General features: G+C 37.5%; 1 protein-coding gene across 1 annotated transcript in view; it reads left to right on the plus strand.

Annotated features, from left to right (window-relative positions):
* The first annotated feature begins 1,631 nt into the window (after positions 1 to 1,631).
* Positions 1,632 to 14,707, plus strand: part of LOC138326692 (fucose-1-phosphate guanylyltransferase-like) — a 36,964-nt gene continuing 23,888 nt past the window's right edge. The window contains exon 1 of the mRNA XM_069272696.1: positions 1,632 to 1,788. Within this exon, the coding sequence (XP_069128797.1) occupies positions 1,707 to 1,788 (82 nt within the window). The 5' untranslated portion in view covers positions 1,632 to 1,706. The remainder of the gene's footprint in view (positions 1,789 to 14,707) is intronic.

Here is a 14,707-nt window from a genome sequence, read left to right on the forward strand (position 1 = left end):
CGCTAAGATGGTTTTACTTTAAGCAATATATTAAATTAGTAATGTCTTTTATTTTTCAAATGTAACAGTAAAGCAAGTTTGATAATTTTGCCGAGTTTCATGAGTTATTTGCTATATATTTCGGTTACTACACATATCATCAACAATTTTAAATGTAGATAAATGAAGTATTAATCGTCATAACGCGGGTCGTCGTATGTTTCCCACCGTCGTAAACTATGCGGTAAAATAGTGCAACGCACCTTCTTTAGATTTGGACAGAAAATTTTGATTTTGTCTAGTGTTGACTTATACATCTTTACGGAAACGTGATGACCTAAGTTCCAGAACGGCTTTAGTTTTTAAAATGGAAATGTAAAATGAGATAGACTACAGTGGCGTAGGAAGATGAAACGTAAGGGGGGGGGGGGGGGGGGGGGCAAAGGTCCTCAATATTTTGTAACCCCTCCCCCCCCCCCCCCCCCGCCGCACCTACAGGAGGAGATTAATTCAACTCCCAACCATATATGTTTTATGTACATTTTTCATATATCAGTAAATTTAATCCTTGTACACATTTATAGACAGTGGGGTCGCTATAAAAGGATATTAACGAATACGCAAATTGGCCAGATTAGCGTGTGAGCGCCGAAGGCGCGAGATTTTAGTGTTTTAGGTGTCTGAGGGTGACCCCCGGAAAAATATAGTAATTTAGAATGGCTGAAATGAGTTTTACAATGTATTTTGATGATTTTGCGAGCGCCCGAAAGCGCGGGATTTTGGTGTTTGGGGGGTCCGGGGCCTCCTCTAGGAAAAATATTACGATTTAGAATAGCTTAAATGAGTTTTGATGAATTTGCGAGCGCCCGAAAGCGCGAGATTTTGGTGTTTGGGGGGTCCGGGTGTCTACCCCGGAAAAAAAAATTACGGTTTAGAATGCCTGAGATGAGTTTTACGATGTATTTTAATGATAATAAAGCGTTCTTAACATGGTAATTTTTCTATTTAAAGCTGCTTGCATTTAGAAATGATAATTGTGTCGTCAAAACATTATGCAACCCTACTCGATCTGAATACACCGGCTTCACCATCGGCACATGGTTGTGTAACATAAAAAATAAATTAATATTGTCTCGGTAAGACATAAACAAATTGATCTTTTAAGAGAATTTTTTTAGGTAGTACATAAAATCCTTTGATGGACATTTTTAGTCTAGTTCTGTGTATTGAATTTTGACTAGGCCTATTTAAGGTTTGACATTATGTGCTTGCACGCTTGCACGTTTTAGGAAATACGCTGCGCAGCGGAAAATTTTCTAGAATGAAGTACGAAAAATGTGCAAGAGGACCCTTTTTTCTTTCAAATAAACATTTTTAGAAAATTTCAGTCGGCGAAAATGGTAACGTTTAAAAATAATATGTGAAAAAGTGAGCTGAAAATGTGACCTAAAATTAGGATTTGAAATTAATGTATTCCTTGTTTGACAGGTTAGCAAAAATGAGTAATATGAAATTAATGTGTTTGCTTATAGCTTGTTGCTGTTTTTAGATATATATATATATATATCCATGACGCATTTATGTTTCGTGTTTCTACCGTAGCCGTATATTATTAACGACCTCGCCGCATTTAGAAAAGCCCCGACTAAATCCGCCGGTTGCGTACACCTGTGAACTGTGTCACAGGTGTTGTCTACAACATACGGAGTTAAAGGACGGCTGTCGAGATGGAAGGACACAATCCTAGGACTGGAAATGGCATCGAAGAAAACATGTCGAATATCATGAAGCAATATCAGTTCATGAGAGGTTGGTATCAAAGCTTTTAAGCTGTATGATTGTGAAACCGAAAGTCACAAATATCAGCTGTTTTTTACTTTTGCTAGTTGCACAATGTACATGTATTAATGATTGTATTGTCAATACAACGATTACTGTCATCAAACATTAGAAATTTTAGAATTACATTTTTATTGGATTAAAAGACATAACTTTAACTTTAAATATCTTAGATATTAATTATTACCTATTTCTATAAATGTGTAAAAGGAGCGGGTCGGTGTGACTTGTAAATAGTGTTAAATACGGTCTCTGTCACTCAGCTGACGGAGCATGCTTCTTTGGCTCATTCGGTAGAGCCGTAGATTTCCACGCCGGAGACCCGGGTTCGATTCCTGGTCGGGGCACTCGACAGGAATGTGTATTTTCCCTGTTCTTCTACATTGGCGCCCAACTAAATAACCCATGGTAGGTGGTTAAAGAGTCTCGGATTGAGATTTAGGAAATCTCAAGAAAAACAGGGGGAGTAGTGTAAAAGGAGCGGGTCGGTGTGACTTGTAAATAGTGTTAAATACGGTCTCTGTCACTCAGCTGACGGAGCATGCTTCTTTGGCTCAGTCGGTAGAGCCGTAGATTTCCACGCCGGAGACCCGGGTTCGATTCCCTGTTCTTCTACAAATGCAAGATACAGGAGTTTTTATTTTATGTCAAATATATAACATACAAGTTAAGCTATCAGTAGCTTGTATTTCTACAAACAAAATTAAAGAGACACAAGAACTAGGATAACAAATATAAATCGAAAACAAAACGTAAACGTGTGGTTACAGTAGCAGGTCGGGGAAAACCACCAATTTGCGTATTATACGCAAACTTGAGTATTATACCTCAATTGGAGTATGGATTTGTTACTAAAAATAACCTAAATTGCTGAATTTTCAAATTTTGCTATACTTTTTAAAAATTTGCATTGATACATGTGTAACATGTAAACAAACTAAGCCATGAGGTTTCTTGAACCGGAGTAACTTTATTACGTAAATCTGATTGGTCAATATAAAAGCGCACATAACATAGGAGCCAACACTGGACCATAGAATCCGGAATGCTAAATATAATATTATGTGACATCTCCTTTTTTTTTTTTTTAAAGAATTTTTTAATTTCTCCAGTTAATAGCATTCACTTTAAACATGACTAGAAACATCTTAATGATTTGCAATAGACAAACTATTGATTATAACTATCAATTTTGACTAGATCTGATATTCACTTGTAGAGTCTGTGAATAATGAATGTTCTAACACTGTTCTGCACTTGCTGTGTCACACAAACCTTTTACAGAGTTAACACTCAGTAAATGTCATGCATCAATGTGCGATTATATACCTAATACATCAGCAAAACACATTTGACTAGATTTTAAACTCAATTACTGTTTTAACACCTTTTTCATAACTTCTCAAACACTTTTAAACAACAAAAGAACATAAACAAAAACAACAAAACCTGGGGTCAGAGGTTACTAGCACTTAACCCTCTGTTGGGATCAGGTCTTTACCACCTGTCCATGCACTTAAAGTCTATGGCACATTAGTATTTCTCATAGTCTTTAAAGCAAAATGGTTCTTTCATAACCCTGCCTCTAGATGTTGTTGTTCAGTACAGTCGGAATGTTCGTTGTCTCTGGACTAACTGTGACAGGACCTGGAGTTGGAGGTGGATTATTGTTGACGATCAGTTCGTCGATTTCAGGTGCTTCGAAAGCAGGTGGCGCTTCTGGCGGGCTAGGATTGATTTAAGGTGAACCACTACAGTTTTCGCTGTTTTGTTTTCCAACAGGCTTATTTCCGGATATTTTGAGTAATAGTCAACTACTACTAGGTAGTCCCTGAATCCGAACTCAAATAAGTCCATGCCTAGTTTTTGCCAGGCTCTCTCGGGTACCGCATGAGGAATGAGAGGTTCTTTTTGTTGTTTCCTCTTGTAACGATCGCATGTTGGACACCTTGAAATGTAGTCATCAATTTCCGCCGACATTCCAGGCCAGGATAGAGTGTCTCTTGCACGGGATCTGCACTTTTCCATCCCTAGGTGGCACTCATGAATTGTGTTGAGCAACTCCTTGCGCATTTCACGTGGAATTATTAGACGCTCACCACAGCATACTAGTCCTTTAGCCGTGTGTATTTCGTCGCGGATGTTGAAATACTGTCGAATTGAGGTGTGTGTTTTAGCTTTGCTTTCTGGCCATCCCGACTTGACGACACTAATGAGATTTTGTAACTCAGTATCTCGCTCTGTCGCTTCTTGTAGTTGTTCAACTTTACTCTTACTTGCTGCTAGATTTGCTACGAGACCATGGAACATGACATTCATGTCTTCTTGTAAGTTTTTGTCTTGCTCAGTTTGTTCTGTTGTCAGATACGCACGAGATAGGGTGTCGGCTATGAACATCAGTTTTCCAGGCGTGTAGGTTATACTGATTTGATAGCGCTGAAGGCGAAGTAGCATTCGCTGGAGCCTTGGTGAGGCTTTTGCTAGCGGTTTCTGGATGATTGCTTCGTTTATGATCTGATTCTACTTCGACCTTCATACCATAGATGTACTGATGAAATTTGTCACAGGCAAATACTATAGCTAACAGTTCTTTCTCTATCTGTGCATAGTTTCTTTCTGCAGAGGTAAGTGAGCGAGATGCGTAGGCTATTGGCTGTTTATCTTGTAGCAAACACGCTCCAAGACCGTTTTGAGATGCGTCAGCTTCAATCGTTATTGGTTTCGCTGTGTCAAAGAACTTGAGCATAGGACTCTTTGTGAGAGTTTGTTTGATCTCACGTATAGCATGATCATGAGTCTCGTCCCAAAACCACAGTGTTTCGTTCTTGAGTAGTAGTCGTAACGGAGCCGTGATCTCGGACATGCGCGGTATAAACTTGGACAAGTAGTTGACCATGCCCAACAGGCGCTGAAGGGCTGGTTTGTCCTCGGGTTTCGGCATATCGAGTATCGCTTGAATTTTTTTCTCATCGGGTTTTAGACTATCTTAGGTGATCACGTGACCCATGTACTCGACAGTGTCAACCTTGAATTGGATTTTTAGGTCATCTGACCCGAAGGGTCAGGATGACCTATTGTCATCATGCACCGTCCGTCGTCGTGCGCCGTGCGCCGTCCGCCGTGCGCCGTCCGCCGTGCGCCGTCCGCCGTGCGCCGTCCGCCGTGCGCCGTGCGTAAACTTTTTATTCAAACGACTTCTTCTCAAGAACCAGAAGGCCCAGGGTACTCATATTTGGCGTGTAGGTTGCTGGGATGGAGGGCTACCAAGTTTGTTCAAATGAATGACCTTGACCTTCATTCAAGGTCACAGGGGTCAAAAAGGCTAAAATTTTTAAACAACTTCTTCTCAAGAACCAGAAGGCCCAGGGTACTGATATTTGCCCTGTAGGATGCTGGGATGAAGGGCTACCAAGTTTGTTCGAATAAATGACCTTGACCTTCATTCAAGGTCACGAGGGTCAAATAGGCTAAAATCCTTTAAACAACTTCTTGTGAATAACTAAGAGGCCTAGAGACCTGATATTAGGCCTGTGGCATGCTGGGATGAAGGGCTACCAAGTTTGTTCAAATAAATGACCTTGACCTTCATTCAAGGTCACGAGGGTCAAATAGGCTAAAATCTTTAAACAACTTCTTCTCAAGAACCAGAAGGCCCAGGGTACTGATATTTGCCCTGTAGGATGCTGGGATGAAGGGCTACCAAGTTTGTTCAAATAAATGACCTTGACCTTCATTCAAGGTCACAGGGGTCAAATAGGCTAAAATCCTTTAAATAACTTCTTGTGAATAACTAAGAGGCCTAGAGACCTGATATTAGGCCTGTGGCATGCTGGGATGAAGGGCTACTAAGTTTGTTCAAATAAATGACCTTGACCTTCATTCAAGGTCTCGAGGGTCAAATAGGCTAAAATCTTTAAACAACTTCTTCTCAAGAACCAGAAGGCCCAGGGTACTGATATTTGCCCTGTAGGATGCTGGGATGAAGGGCTACCAAGTTTGTTCAAATAAATGACCTTGACCTTCATTCAAGGTCACGAGGGTCAAAAAGGCTAAAATCTTTAAACAACTTCTTCTCAAGAACCAGAAGGCCCAGGGTACTGATATTTGCCCTGTAGGATGCTGGGCTACCAAGTTTGTTCAAATCAATGACCTTGACCTTCATTCAAGGTCACGAGGGTCAAATAGGCTAAAATCTTTAAACGACTTCTTCTCAAGAACCAGAAGGCCCAGGGTACTGATATTGGGACTGTGACATGCTGGGATGAAGGGCTACCAAGTTTGTTCAAATAAATGACCTTAACCTTCATTCAAGGTCACGGGGGTCAAAAAGGCTAAAATCTTTAAACGACTTCTTCTCAAGAACCAGAAGGCCCAGGGTACTGATATTTGGCCTGTAGGATGCTGGGATGAAGGGCTACCAAGTTAGTTCAAATAAATGACCTTGACCTTCATTCAAGGTCACAGGGGTCAAATAGGCTAAAATCATTTAAACAAATTCTTGTGAATAACTATGAGGCCTAGAGACCTGATATTAGGCCTGTGGCATGCTGGGATGAAAGGCTACCAAGTTTGTCCAAATGAATGACCTTGACCTTCATTCAAGGTCACAGGGGTCAAATAGGCTAAAATCTTTAAATGAATTCTTCTTAAGAACCAGAAGGCCCAGGGTACTGATATTGGGCATGTAGCATGCTGGGATGAAGGACTACCAAGTTTGTTCAAATGAATTACCTTGACCTTCAATCAAGGTCACAGTGGTCAAATAGGCTAAAATCTTTAAACAATTATGTTGTATTGTACTAATAGTCAGATGACCGTTAAGGCCCATGGGCCTCTTGTATCTGCGTTGAACTTTACGTTTTGTTCAATGGCTCTTTCCTTGACCTTTTGCACTATTTTGTCGTGTTCTTCTTCATTTTCCGCAGCGATGAACATATCGTCCGCTATCATGTGTACCCATTGAATGTCACCAAATATTTGATGGTTCTTTTTCTGGAATACCTCGCTAGCCGAGCATATGCCAAAAGGCATTCTATTGAACCTGTACCGGCCAAATGGAGTATTAAAACAGCACAGTAGCGACGACTCGTGGTCTAGCTGCACATGCCAATATCCATCACGTTCATCGAGGATACTGAACACTTTCTTACCATGAAGGTCGGCAGCAACGTCTTCCGGAGTCAGAATCCGAAAATGCTTGTGCTTGATCACTGTATTTAAATCGCGAGGATCCAAACAAAGTCTCAATGCGCCATTTTTCTTCTCCACAATAACAAGACTGTTTACCCATTCAGTGGGCTTATCGACTGAAGCGAGTACATCTTCCTTTTCCAGCCTTGTTATGGTCTCCTTGAGTCTGTCTAGTAAACCAAATGCTACTTTACGGGGTGGTTGGACATGCGGTTTGACTGTCTTGTCGATTTCGATTCTATATTCGTCCTTAAATTTCCCCACACCTTTGAACACTTCATTGAACTCGGATTTTAGTGATTCCTTTGTGAGTGGTTTCTGCTCTTAAGTAACAATGTCAACTCTTTCAATAAGTGTTTGAAGACTGGGGTGTTGGACTAGCAGTATCAGCGCTGGGGGTTTTGTGAGGCTTGTTAAATTTTTTCTTGTGTTTTTTATTTTGTCTTTTGTTGAGGGCATTCACTGTTACTGTGTTACCTGCACCTATTTGCGCTAATTGACGTGAACTTGCCTCAATCGCCCGACATAACTCTACGACCCTGTCCAGTTTTGGATCTGCAGAGTCTCTTAACCGTTCTTTTAATTTGGTATCGCTTACAACAAAGATAATTCTATCTCTGATCATCAGATCTTTCTGATCTCCAAATTCACAGTTCTTTTGCATGATTTTTTAATGACGTCACAAATTGGTCGATACTCTCCCCCTCCCTTTGACATTTTTTCCCAGAAGGTGTATCTTTCCATAACATTGCGTGGGTTGCAGTACGATGTGAATTTTTCAGTGACATTATTTATTTTATCTTTGTCAGCTGCTTTATCAAACGTAAACGTGTTGAAGATTTCTAGGCCTTCTTCTCCCATCGTGTGAAGCAAGATGGCTACCTGGGTGGCTTCGTCTTTTTCGTTGCCGCCCGAGGCTTTTAAATATAAATCAAACCTTTAACTCCACCTTCTCCAGTTTTCGGAGAGGTTACCTTCAAAACTCAGTGTCCTTGGAGGCTTGAAATGCTCCATTTCTTCTTATTTTTAGGTTTTCGTCACTTCTGACACCATGTAACATGTAAACAAACTAAGCCATGAGGTTTCTTGAACCGGAGTAACTTTATTACATAAATCTGATTGGTCAATATAATAGCGCACATAACATAGGAGCCAACACTGGACCATAGAATCCGGAATGCTAAATATAATATTATGTGACAACATGTATATGCCAAGATAAAGTACAATTTACTGAAATTTGTGCAGTAAAAGTGTTTGTTACTTAGGAACTTGAAGCAACTTTTCTTTGCATCAATTTTCAAAACTTTCCAACATGGAAATAAATCTATTTTTTGCATTAGTGCTGTGTTTCATAGTTAAATGAATGCAATTTGTGGAAATAGTTTGGAAAAGTTAATTTTAAAGCAATTTCCTCTATTTTTAGTAACAAATCTATACTCCAATTGAGGTGTAATACTCTAGTTTGCGTATAATACGCAAGTTGGTGGTTTTCCCCAACCTGTTTAGGACACAATAAGATTGTCGTTATAAAAGTTTACCAAAGAAAAATTATGACATTTATAATTATATGTAGGATTATTGCTAAGATAGATCAAATGTAGATCAGAGAGCAAATTATTTGGAATCCCTTACCTACAAGCCCTCTGGGTACAAAAATATATTATACAAATATCAACCTGTTTTCAGGTGGATACGGTGATTTAGCAACTCGAGGAAGTGATATTACCTGAGGCCGAAGGCCAAGGGTTATATCACTTTCGAGAGTTGATAAATCACCGTATCCACCTGTAAACAGGTAGATATCTATTTTATCATATGGCTTGTTTGTTTGTTTGTCTGTTTGATTAATTAACATCCTATTAACAGCTATGGTCATGTAAGGACGGTCTCCCATGTATGTGGTTTGTTGCGTGTATGTTGTGCGAGGTGCGTGTTTTGGAAGACAGTGTCATATTCATGTTGTGTCTTCTTGTATATAATGGAACTGTTGCCCTTTTTAGGTCATCTGACCCAAAGGGTCAGGATGACCTATTGTCATCATGCACCGTCCGTCGTCGTGCGCCGTCCGCCGTCCGTAAACTTTTCATTCAAACGACTTCTTCTCAATAACCGGAAGGCCCAGGGTACTCATATTTGGCCTGTAGGTTGCTGGGATGAAGGGCTACCAAGTTTGTTCAAATGAATGACCTTGACCTTCATTCAAGGTCACAGGGGTCAAATAGGCTAAAATCCTTTAAACAACTTCTTGTGAATAACTAAGAGGCCTAGAGACCTGATATTAGGCCTGTGGCATGCTGGGATGAAGGGCTACCAAGTTTGTTCAAATGAATGACCTTGACCTTCATTCAAGGTCAAAGGGGTCAAAAAGGCTAAAATCTTGAAACGACTTCTTCTCAAGAACCAGAAGGCCCAGGGTACTGATATTGGGCCTGTAGGATGCTGGGATGAAGGGCTACCAAGTTTGTTCAAATAAATGACCTTGACCTTCATTCGAGGTCACAGGGGTCAAATAGGCTAAAATCCTTTAAACAACTTCTTGTGAATAACTAAGAGGCCTAGAGACCTGATATTAGACCTGTGGCATGCTTGGATGAGGGGCTACCAAGTTTGTTCAAATGAATGACCTTGACCTTCATTCAAGGTCATAGGGGTCAAAAAGGCTTAAATCTTTAAACGTCTTCTTCTCAAGAACCAGAAAGCCCAGGGTACTGATATTGGGCCTGTTACATGCTGAGACGAAGGACTACCAAGTTTGTTCAAATAAATGACCATGACCTTCATTCAAGGTCACATGGGTCAAATAGGCTAAAATCCTTTAAACAACTTCTTCTCAAGAACCAGAAGGCCTAGGGTACTGATATTAGGCCTGTAGAATGCTGGGATTAAGGGCTACCAAGTTTGTTCAAATGAATGACCTTGACCTTCATTCAAGGTCAAAGGGGTCAAAAAGGCTAAAATCTTTAAACGACTTCTTCTCAAGAACCAGAAGGCCTAGGGTACTGATATTGGGCCTGTAGGATGCTGGGATGAAGGGCTACCAAGTTTGTTCAAATAAATGACCTTGACCTTCATTCAAGGTCACAGGGGTCAAATAGGTTAAAATCCTTTAAACAACTTCTTGTGAATAACTAAGAGACCTGATATTAAGCCTGTGGCATGCTGGGATGAAGGGCTACCAAGTTTGTTCAAATGAATGACCTTGATCTTCATTCAAGGTCATAGGGGTCAAATAGGCTAAAATCTTTAAATGACTATGTTGTATTGTACTAATAGTCAGATGACCGTTAAGGCCCATGGGCCTCTTGTTATAGTGCTATATCACTGAAGCATGCCGTCAAAGACACCAAGCAATACACCCCACCCGGTCACATTATACTGACAACAGGCGAACCAATCGTCCCACTCCTGGTATGCTGAGCGCTAAGCAGGAGCAGAAACTACCACTTTTATTGGCGAGGGTCACCTCGCCATTGTGATCGTGGTTGCAAAATTCTCTTACAGTCAATTTCCTCAATATGATTGGCTTAGAAATTGCTCGCAGATACTAGCGCTCCTAGCGGCAGTGTATTCAACAACTTTGATTTTACCGGGAATTTTAAATAGCAAATTTTGAATATGAAAGTTACTGAAATAAGCGTATCTGTAATGTTGAAATAGGAATAGTAGATTACTGCTTTCATATCCCTACCATATACACTATCAAAATGATCTTAGATTGGAAAATGTTGTTTACAATGCATGAAGACGTTTCGTCCCGAAAATGCTTCGCTTCGCCCCACGCGTTTAGTCCCTACTAGTGACAATTATCCCGCAACGGAAAAAATGAAATCAATGTTTCACCTCAAACATCAAAATTGTTACAATAATGATTTTTGTATTTTGAATCATATTAGTTCGGGAGCAAATTAATTTCAGGACGAAATGGATATTTGTTTATCACGGCTGCGTTATGCCACATGTAACAGTTACGTGTAAATCAACAATGGAAGAAAGACAACTCTAAGAAAATTTAGGATAAACTTTGTCAACTGATCAAATAGCGCATGACAGATGATGAACATTTTCTAAATGTCCAAGGTGGCGTAATCTTCCAACTTACGGCAGTTAATAAGGTATGAATATTTACCACATCCATAATTATCGATAATTTTATATGCACATGTATACATTATCAGATACACATTTACATATTAAAGCACGTTTAGAGGTTGCCACTAAAAACATTTTAGCCTCTTTCATCACATGTAGGCCTACAGGAACTTGACGTTCTGATAATATAACATATTCAGTAAACTACGTAATTAACGAAGTAAATTTTTGGTCCGAATGACAAAAAATCACACATAAAATGTTCGAAGTGAGGTTATTTTGGACAACTACATTTGTAGATCGATGAAAATGCCGATTTCTTTTTCATAATTCTACCGTAGAACGGCACTTAAAAAGCTGTTTCAATCTACAACATACGTGAAGAAAGCTGTTAAATGTTTAGCAATTATCCTGAGTTATATTTTATCAATAATCATCAGAGATTAGCAATTAAAACTTACATAAACATACTCCCGATTCTCACGGGTGTATCTCTGAACGCCAACATTTTGGATTTACCTGTAGGGTAGTTTGTTGTGACAGTAATTATAGTCTTTTTCCTAAAAGGAGTACCAATGCCAACAAATCAATTTACCTGTAAAAGTTACCTGTTGATACTTATCTACATGTATATTGATTATCATTTTAATTAATTTTTATTTCAATAAGTGTTCAGAATTAGTATCAGAAACGTATATTCATAATAAATATAATACATAGAATTTATGAATGAAATTAGATTAAATTCATGATGATTTCATTTCAAGAATTTTCAAGATTTCCATGATATACCTAAAATCTCTAGTATCAATCTCATAAGATTTTCAACAGATTGATACTAAAATCAAATAAAATCCTTTTAAACTAAATTCACATGGAAGTAACTTTTCCATTCAGTAATATCTAAGCAAAAAATCCAAAATAGAATGATCTTATTTCAACTTAGTGTAACACCAATTCGATTAAAAGTTTGAAACAATATAAGCCCTTTGCCTAACTATTGAAACGTGATTTTTTCAACAGGTTTATTTCATAGATATCTTTTAAGTGACCTATATATATATAGTACATGTAGCTTCTGCATTGATTACCTACAAAAGAGTACGTGTACATATGTCATATATGATTTCAAATATTTAAAAATGTATTAATTGTACTAGACTAGCCTTTTTAAGGTAACAGAACATACAACATATTTTAAAAGTGTTTGTATTAGGATGCATCCTTTATCACATAGATCATTAAATACCAATGATACTTTCATTATTATCCATGTTTCAAAAACATCATATATGTTTGTTTGTATCGGCTTCAATAGATAATTTAAACTATAATCAACAGGTCAAAATTTTAGACAAAATTAACTTAAACTTTTATGGTCTCTTTTTTCTCCACAAATTATAAAGGTATACGTCTATGTGATAAAAAATCAACTATACACATTCACAATGAATGAAAGTTGGCTAAGAATGTAGCCCTGGAGAACTCCTGTGTCAATACAGAATTTCTGATAAAATTGAGATAAGATTTGAAAAAAATATTTCACCTGGAACCCAAAATGCATTGTTCTTAATAATCCGCATATAGTACCTTATTCATTGTTAGCATTTACAATGTATATAATTTTATGTTTATTAAAGCACTGATTATCTTGAATTAATAATTTTTCAATTACATGAATATTGTAAGGAATATATTGAAGGAATTGTTTTCCAAAACCCACCAATGTTACCTATATGATACTGAAATACAGATAAATCTCAGGTGACTTTACAGGTGAAAATAAAGACACCTTATATGAAACAGTATATAATTGCATTCCCATTGTTTCCTAAAACAACACCTATCTATTGTTGATAAATATGTTGGCGTTCAGAGAACACCCCATTCTCACTTGCATTGTGTGATCGCTCGAGCGGAACTAATCTCTACCACCTGGCACAATCTTACAAATGCAATCACACAAAAGCCTACACGATCACTGTTTTTAGTGCGATTACATCTTTGGGTATGAACAATACTAGTTCTTTGAACTTTTTACTCGGCAAAATAAACTTATGCGTATACTTATACTTCTTTGTGCACATTATCAGATACATTATATGACAACTGCTGTATTACAATCAATTTATGAAGGACAAAACTCTAAAGAACAGGAGGACTAAAGAACAACACAGTGTTCCAGCTAGGATTTGAAAAGGGCAGGGCGCTGGGCAAAAAAAGGGCATTTTTTTCGCGACATAAAACTTTTAGGGCATTTTATATACGACATACAGCTAATATCAGAAACAACTGTATAATATGTATATCATTGCATCATAATCATCAATGATTCTAATATCAATACCTATATTATGGCATCAAGTAGACTTTGGGAGTGTTTTGTGAATTCTCCAAAATGTCGAGACATAGAAAGAAAATGATGACTGTTTTGATAATAATTCGTTTAATTCTTATTTGGATAACAGGATGCCACAAAATCGCTTTGATTCAGTTCTGTATTTGTTCCGTACTCTCTGCTGATTCCTTAAGTCTTACTTCAAGAATATCTTCCATATATTTGTCTTTGCAATGTGTGTTGTCATTTACAAAGTCCATTCAGTCTCGCATCAAGTAACATTTACCAAATAAGTATTATAAATTGCCACAATTTGTCTTTTAGTGATCATGTGTTTACCATTTTGTTTCAGAATGTTGAACAGGAAATAAATTTCAATAATATTTACTCTAAACTGGTATTGTTATTTTTTTTTTAAATGTTTAATTATATGATATTAGCCTTTTCAGTAATTACTCTGTTAATACATTTATCGTTTCCTTATGTTTTACAGAATGTCCACATGCAAGTGTCATTTCAATTTGAACCAGTCCAGGAGAAAAATTGTGTGAACAAAATGAAAGAAATAATTTTCAACTGTGGTAGCTTAATACTGTAATAGTTTTTGATCTGAAAATAATTACCATCATCATCTTCATTCCATATATACAATACACATTAGTGTTGTGATTTGTGAATTTTACTTTAATATGATTTAAGCATATACTTGGTATTTGTTTATTTTTATGACATGTACATGCTTGAAATAAAAAGAATAAATAAAACATTAAATTTATAACACAATATGGCATTAGTTGTTAATATTTTTAGAAAACATATTTAGATTATGGTTAATAATACACTAATCATCATCTTCGGCACAATTTATTCAAAATAAATTAAATATTAATTTGCATAACACAGGTTGTCTTATGTTTTCCCTCCTTGACTATCAATCTTCTCTGATCACTCTGAAAGTGGTGATTTTACCTTTTTCGGTCACCACATGAACTGCCCTTAAATCGATTACATCCAATGCAATGAGACATACTGCATTTATTATAACGCTGTAAGGCAATTCTAACAAGATCAGCTTACATTGTTTATTTACATTGAACATATACATGCACAGTATGGTACCTTATTTATATCTCCTTTCCTATTTTTAATCTACCTTGGAATCTTATCTGGCGGAAAAAGAATGTTAATTGTCTGACAACTATTGACAAATTATATTATAATATATTATAATAATATTGAAATGTATCCCAAACTTTTTATCATTTTATA

The sequence above is a fragment of the Argopecten irradians genome, chromosome 7 (genome assembly GCF_041381155.1).
Source record: "Argopecten irradians isolate NY chromosome 7, Ai_NY, whole genome shotgun sequence".
NCBI classification, from domain to species: domain Eukaryota; kingdom Metazoa; phylum Mollusca; class Bivalvia; order Pectinida; family Pectinidae; genus Argopecten; species Argopecten irradians.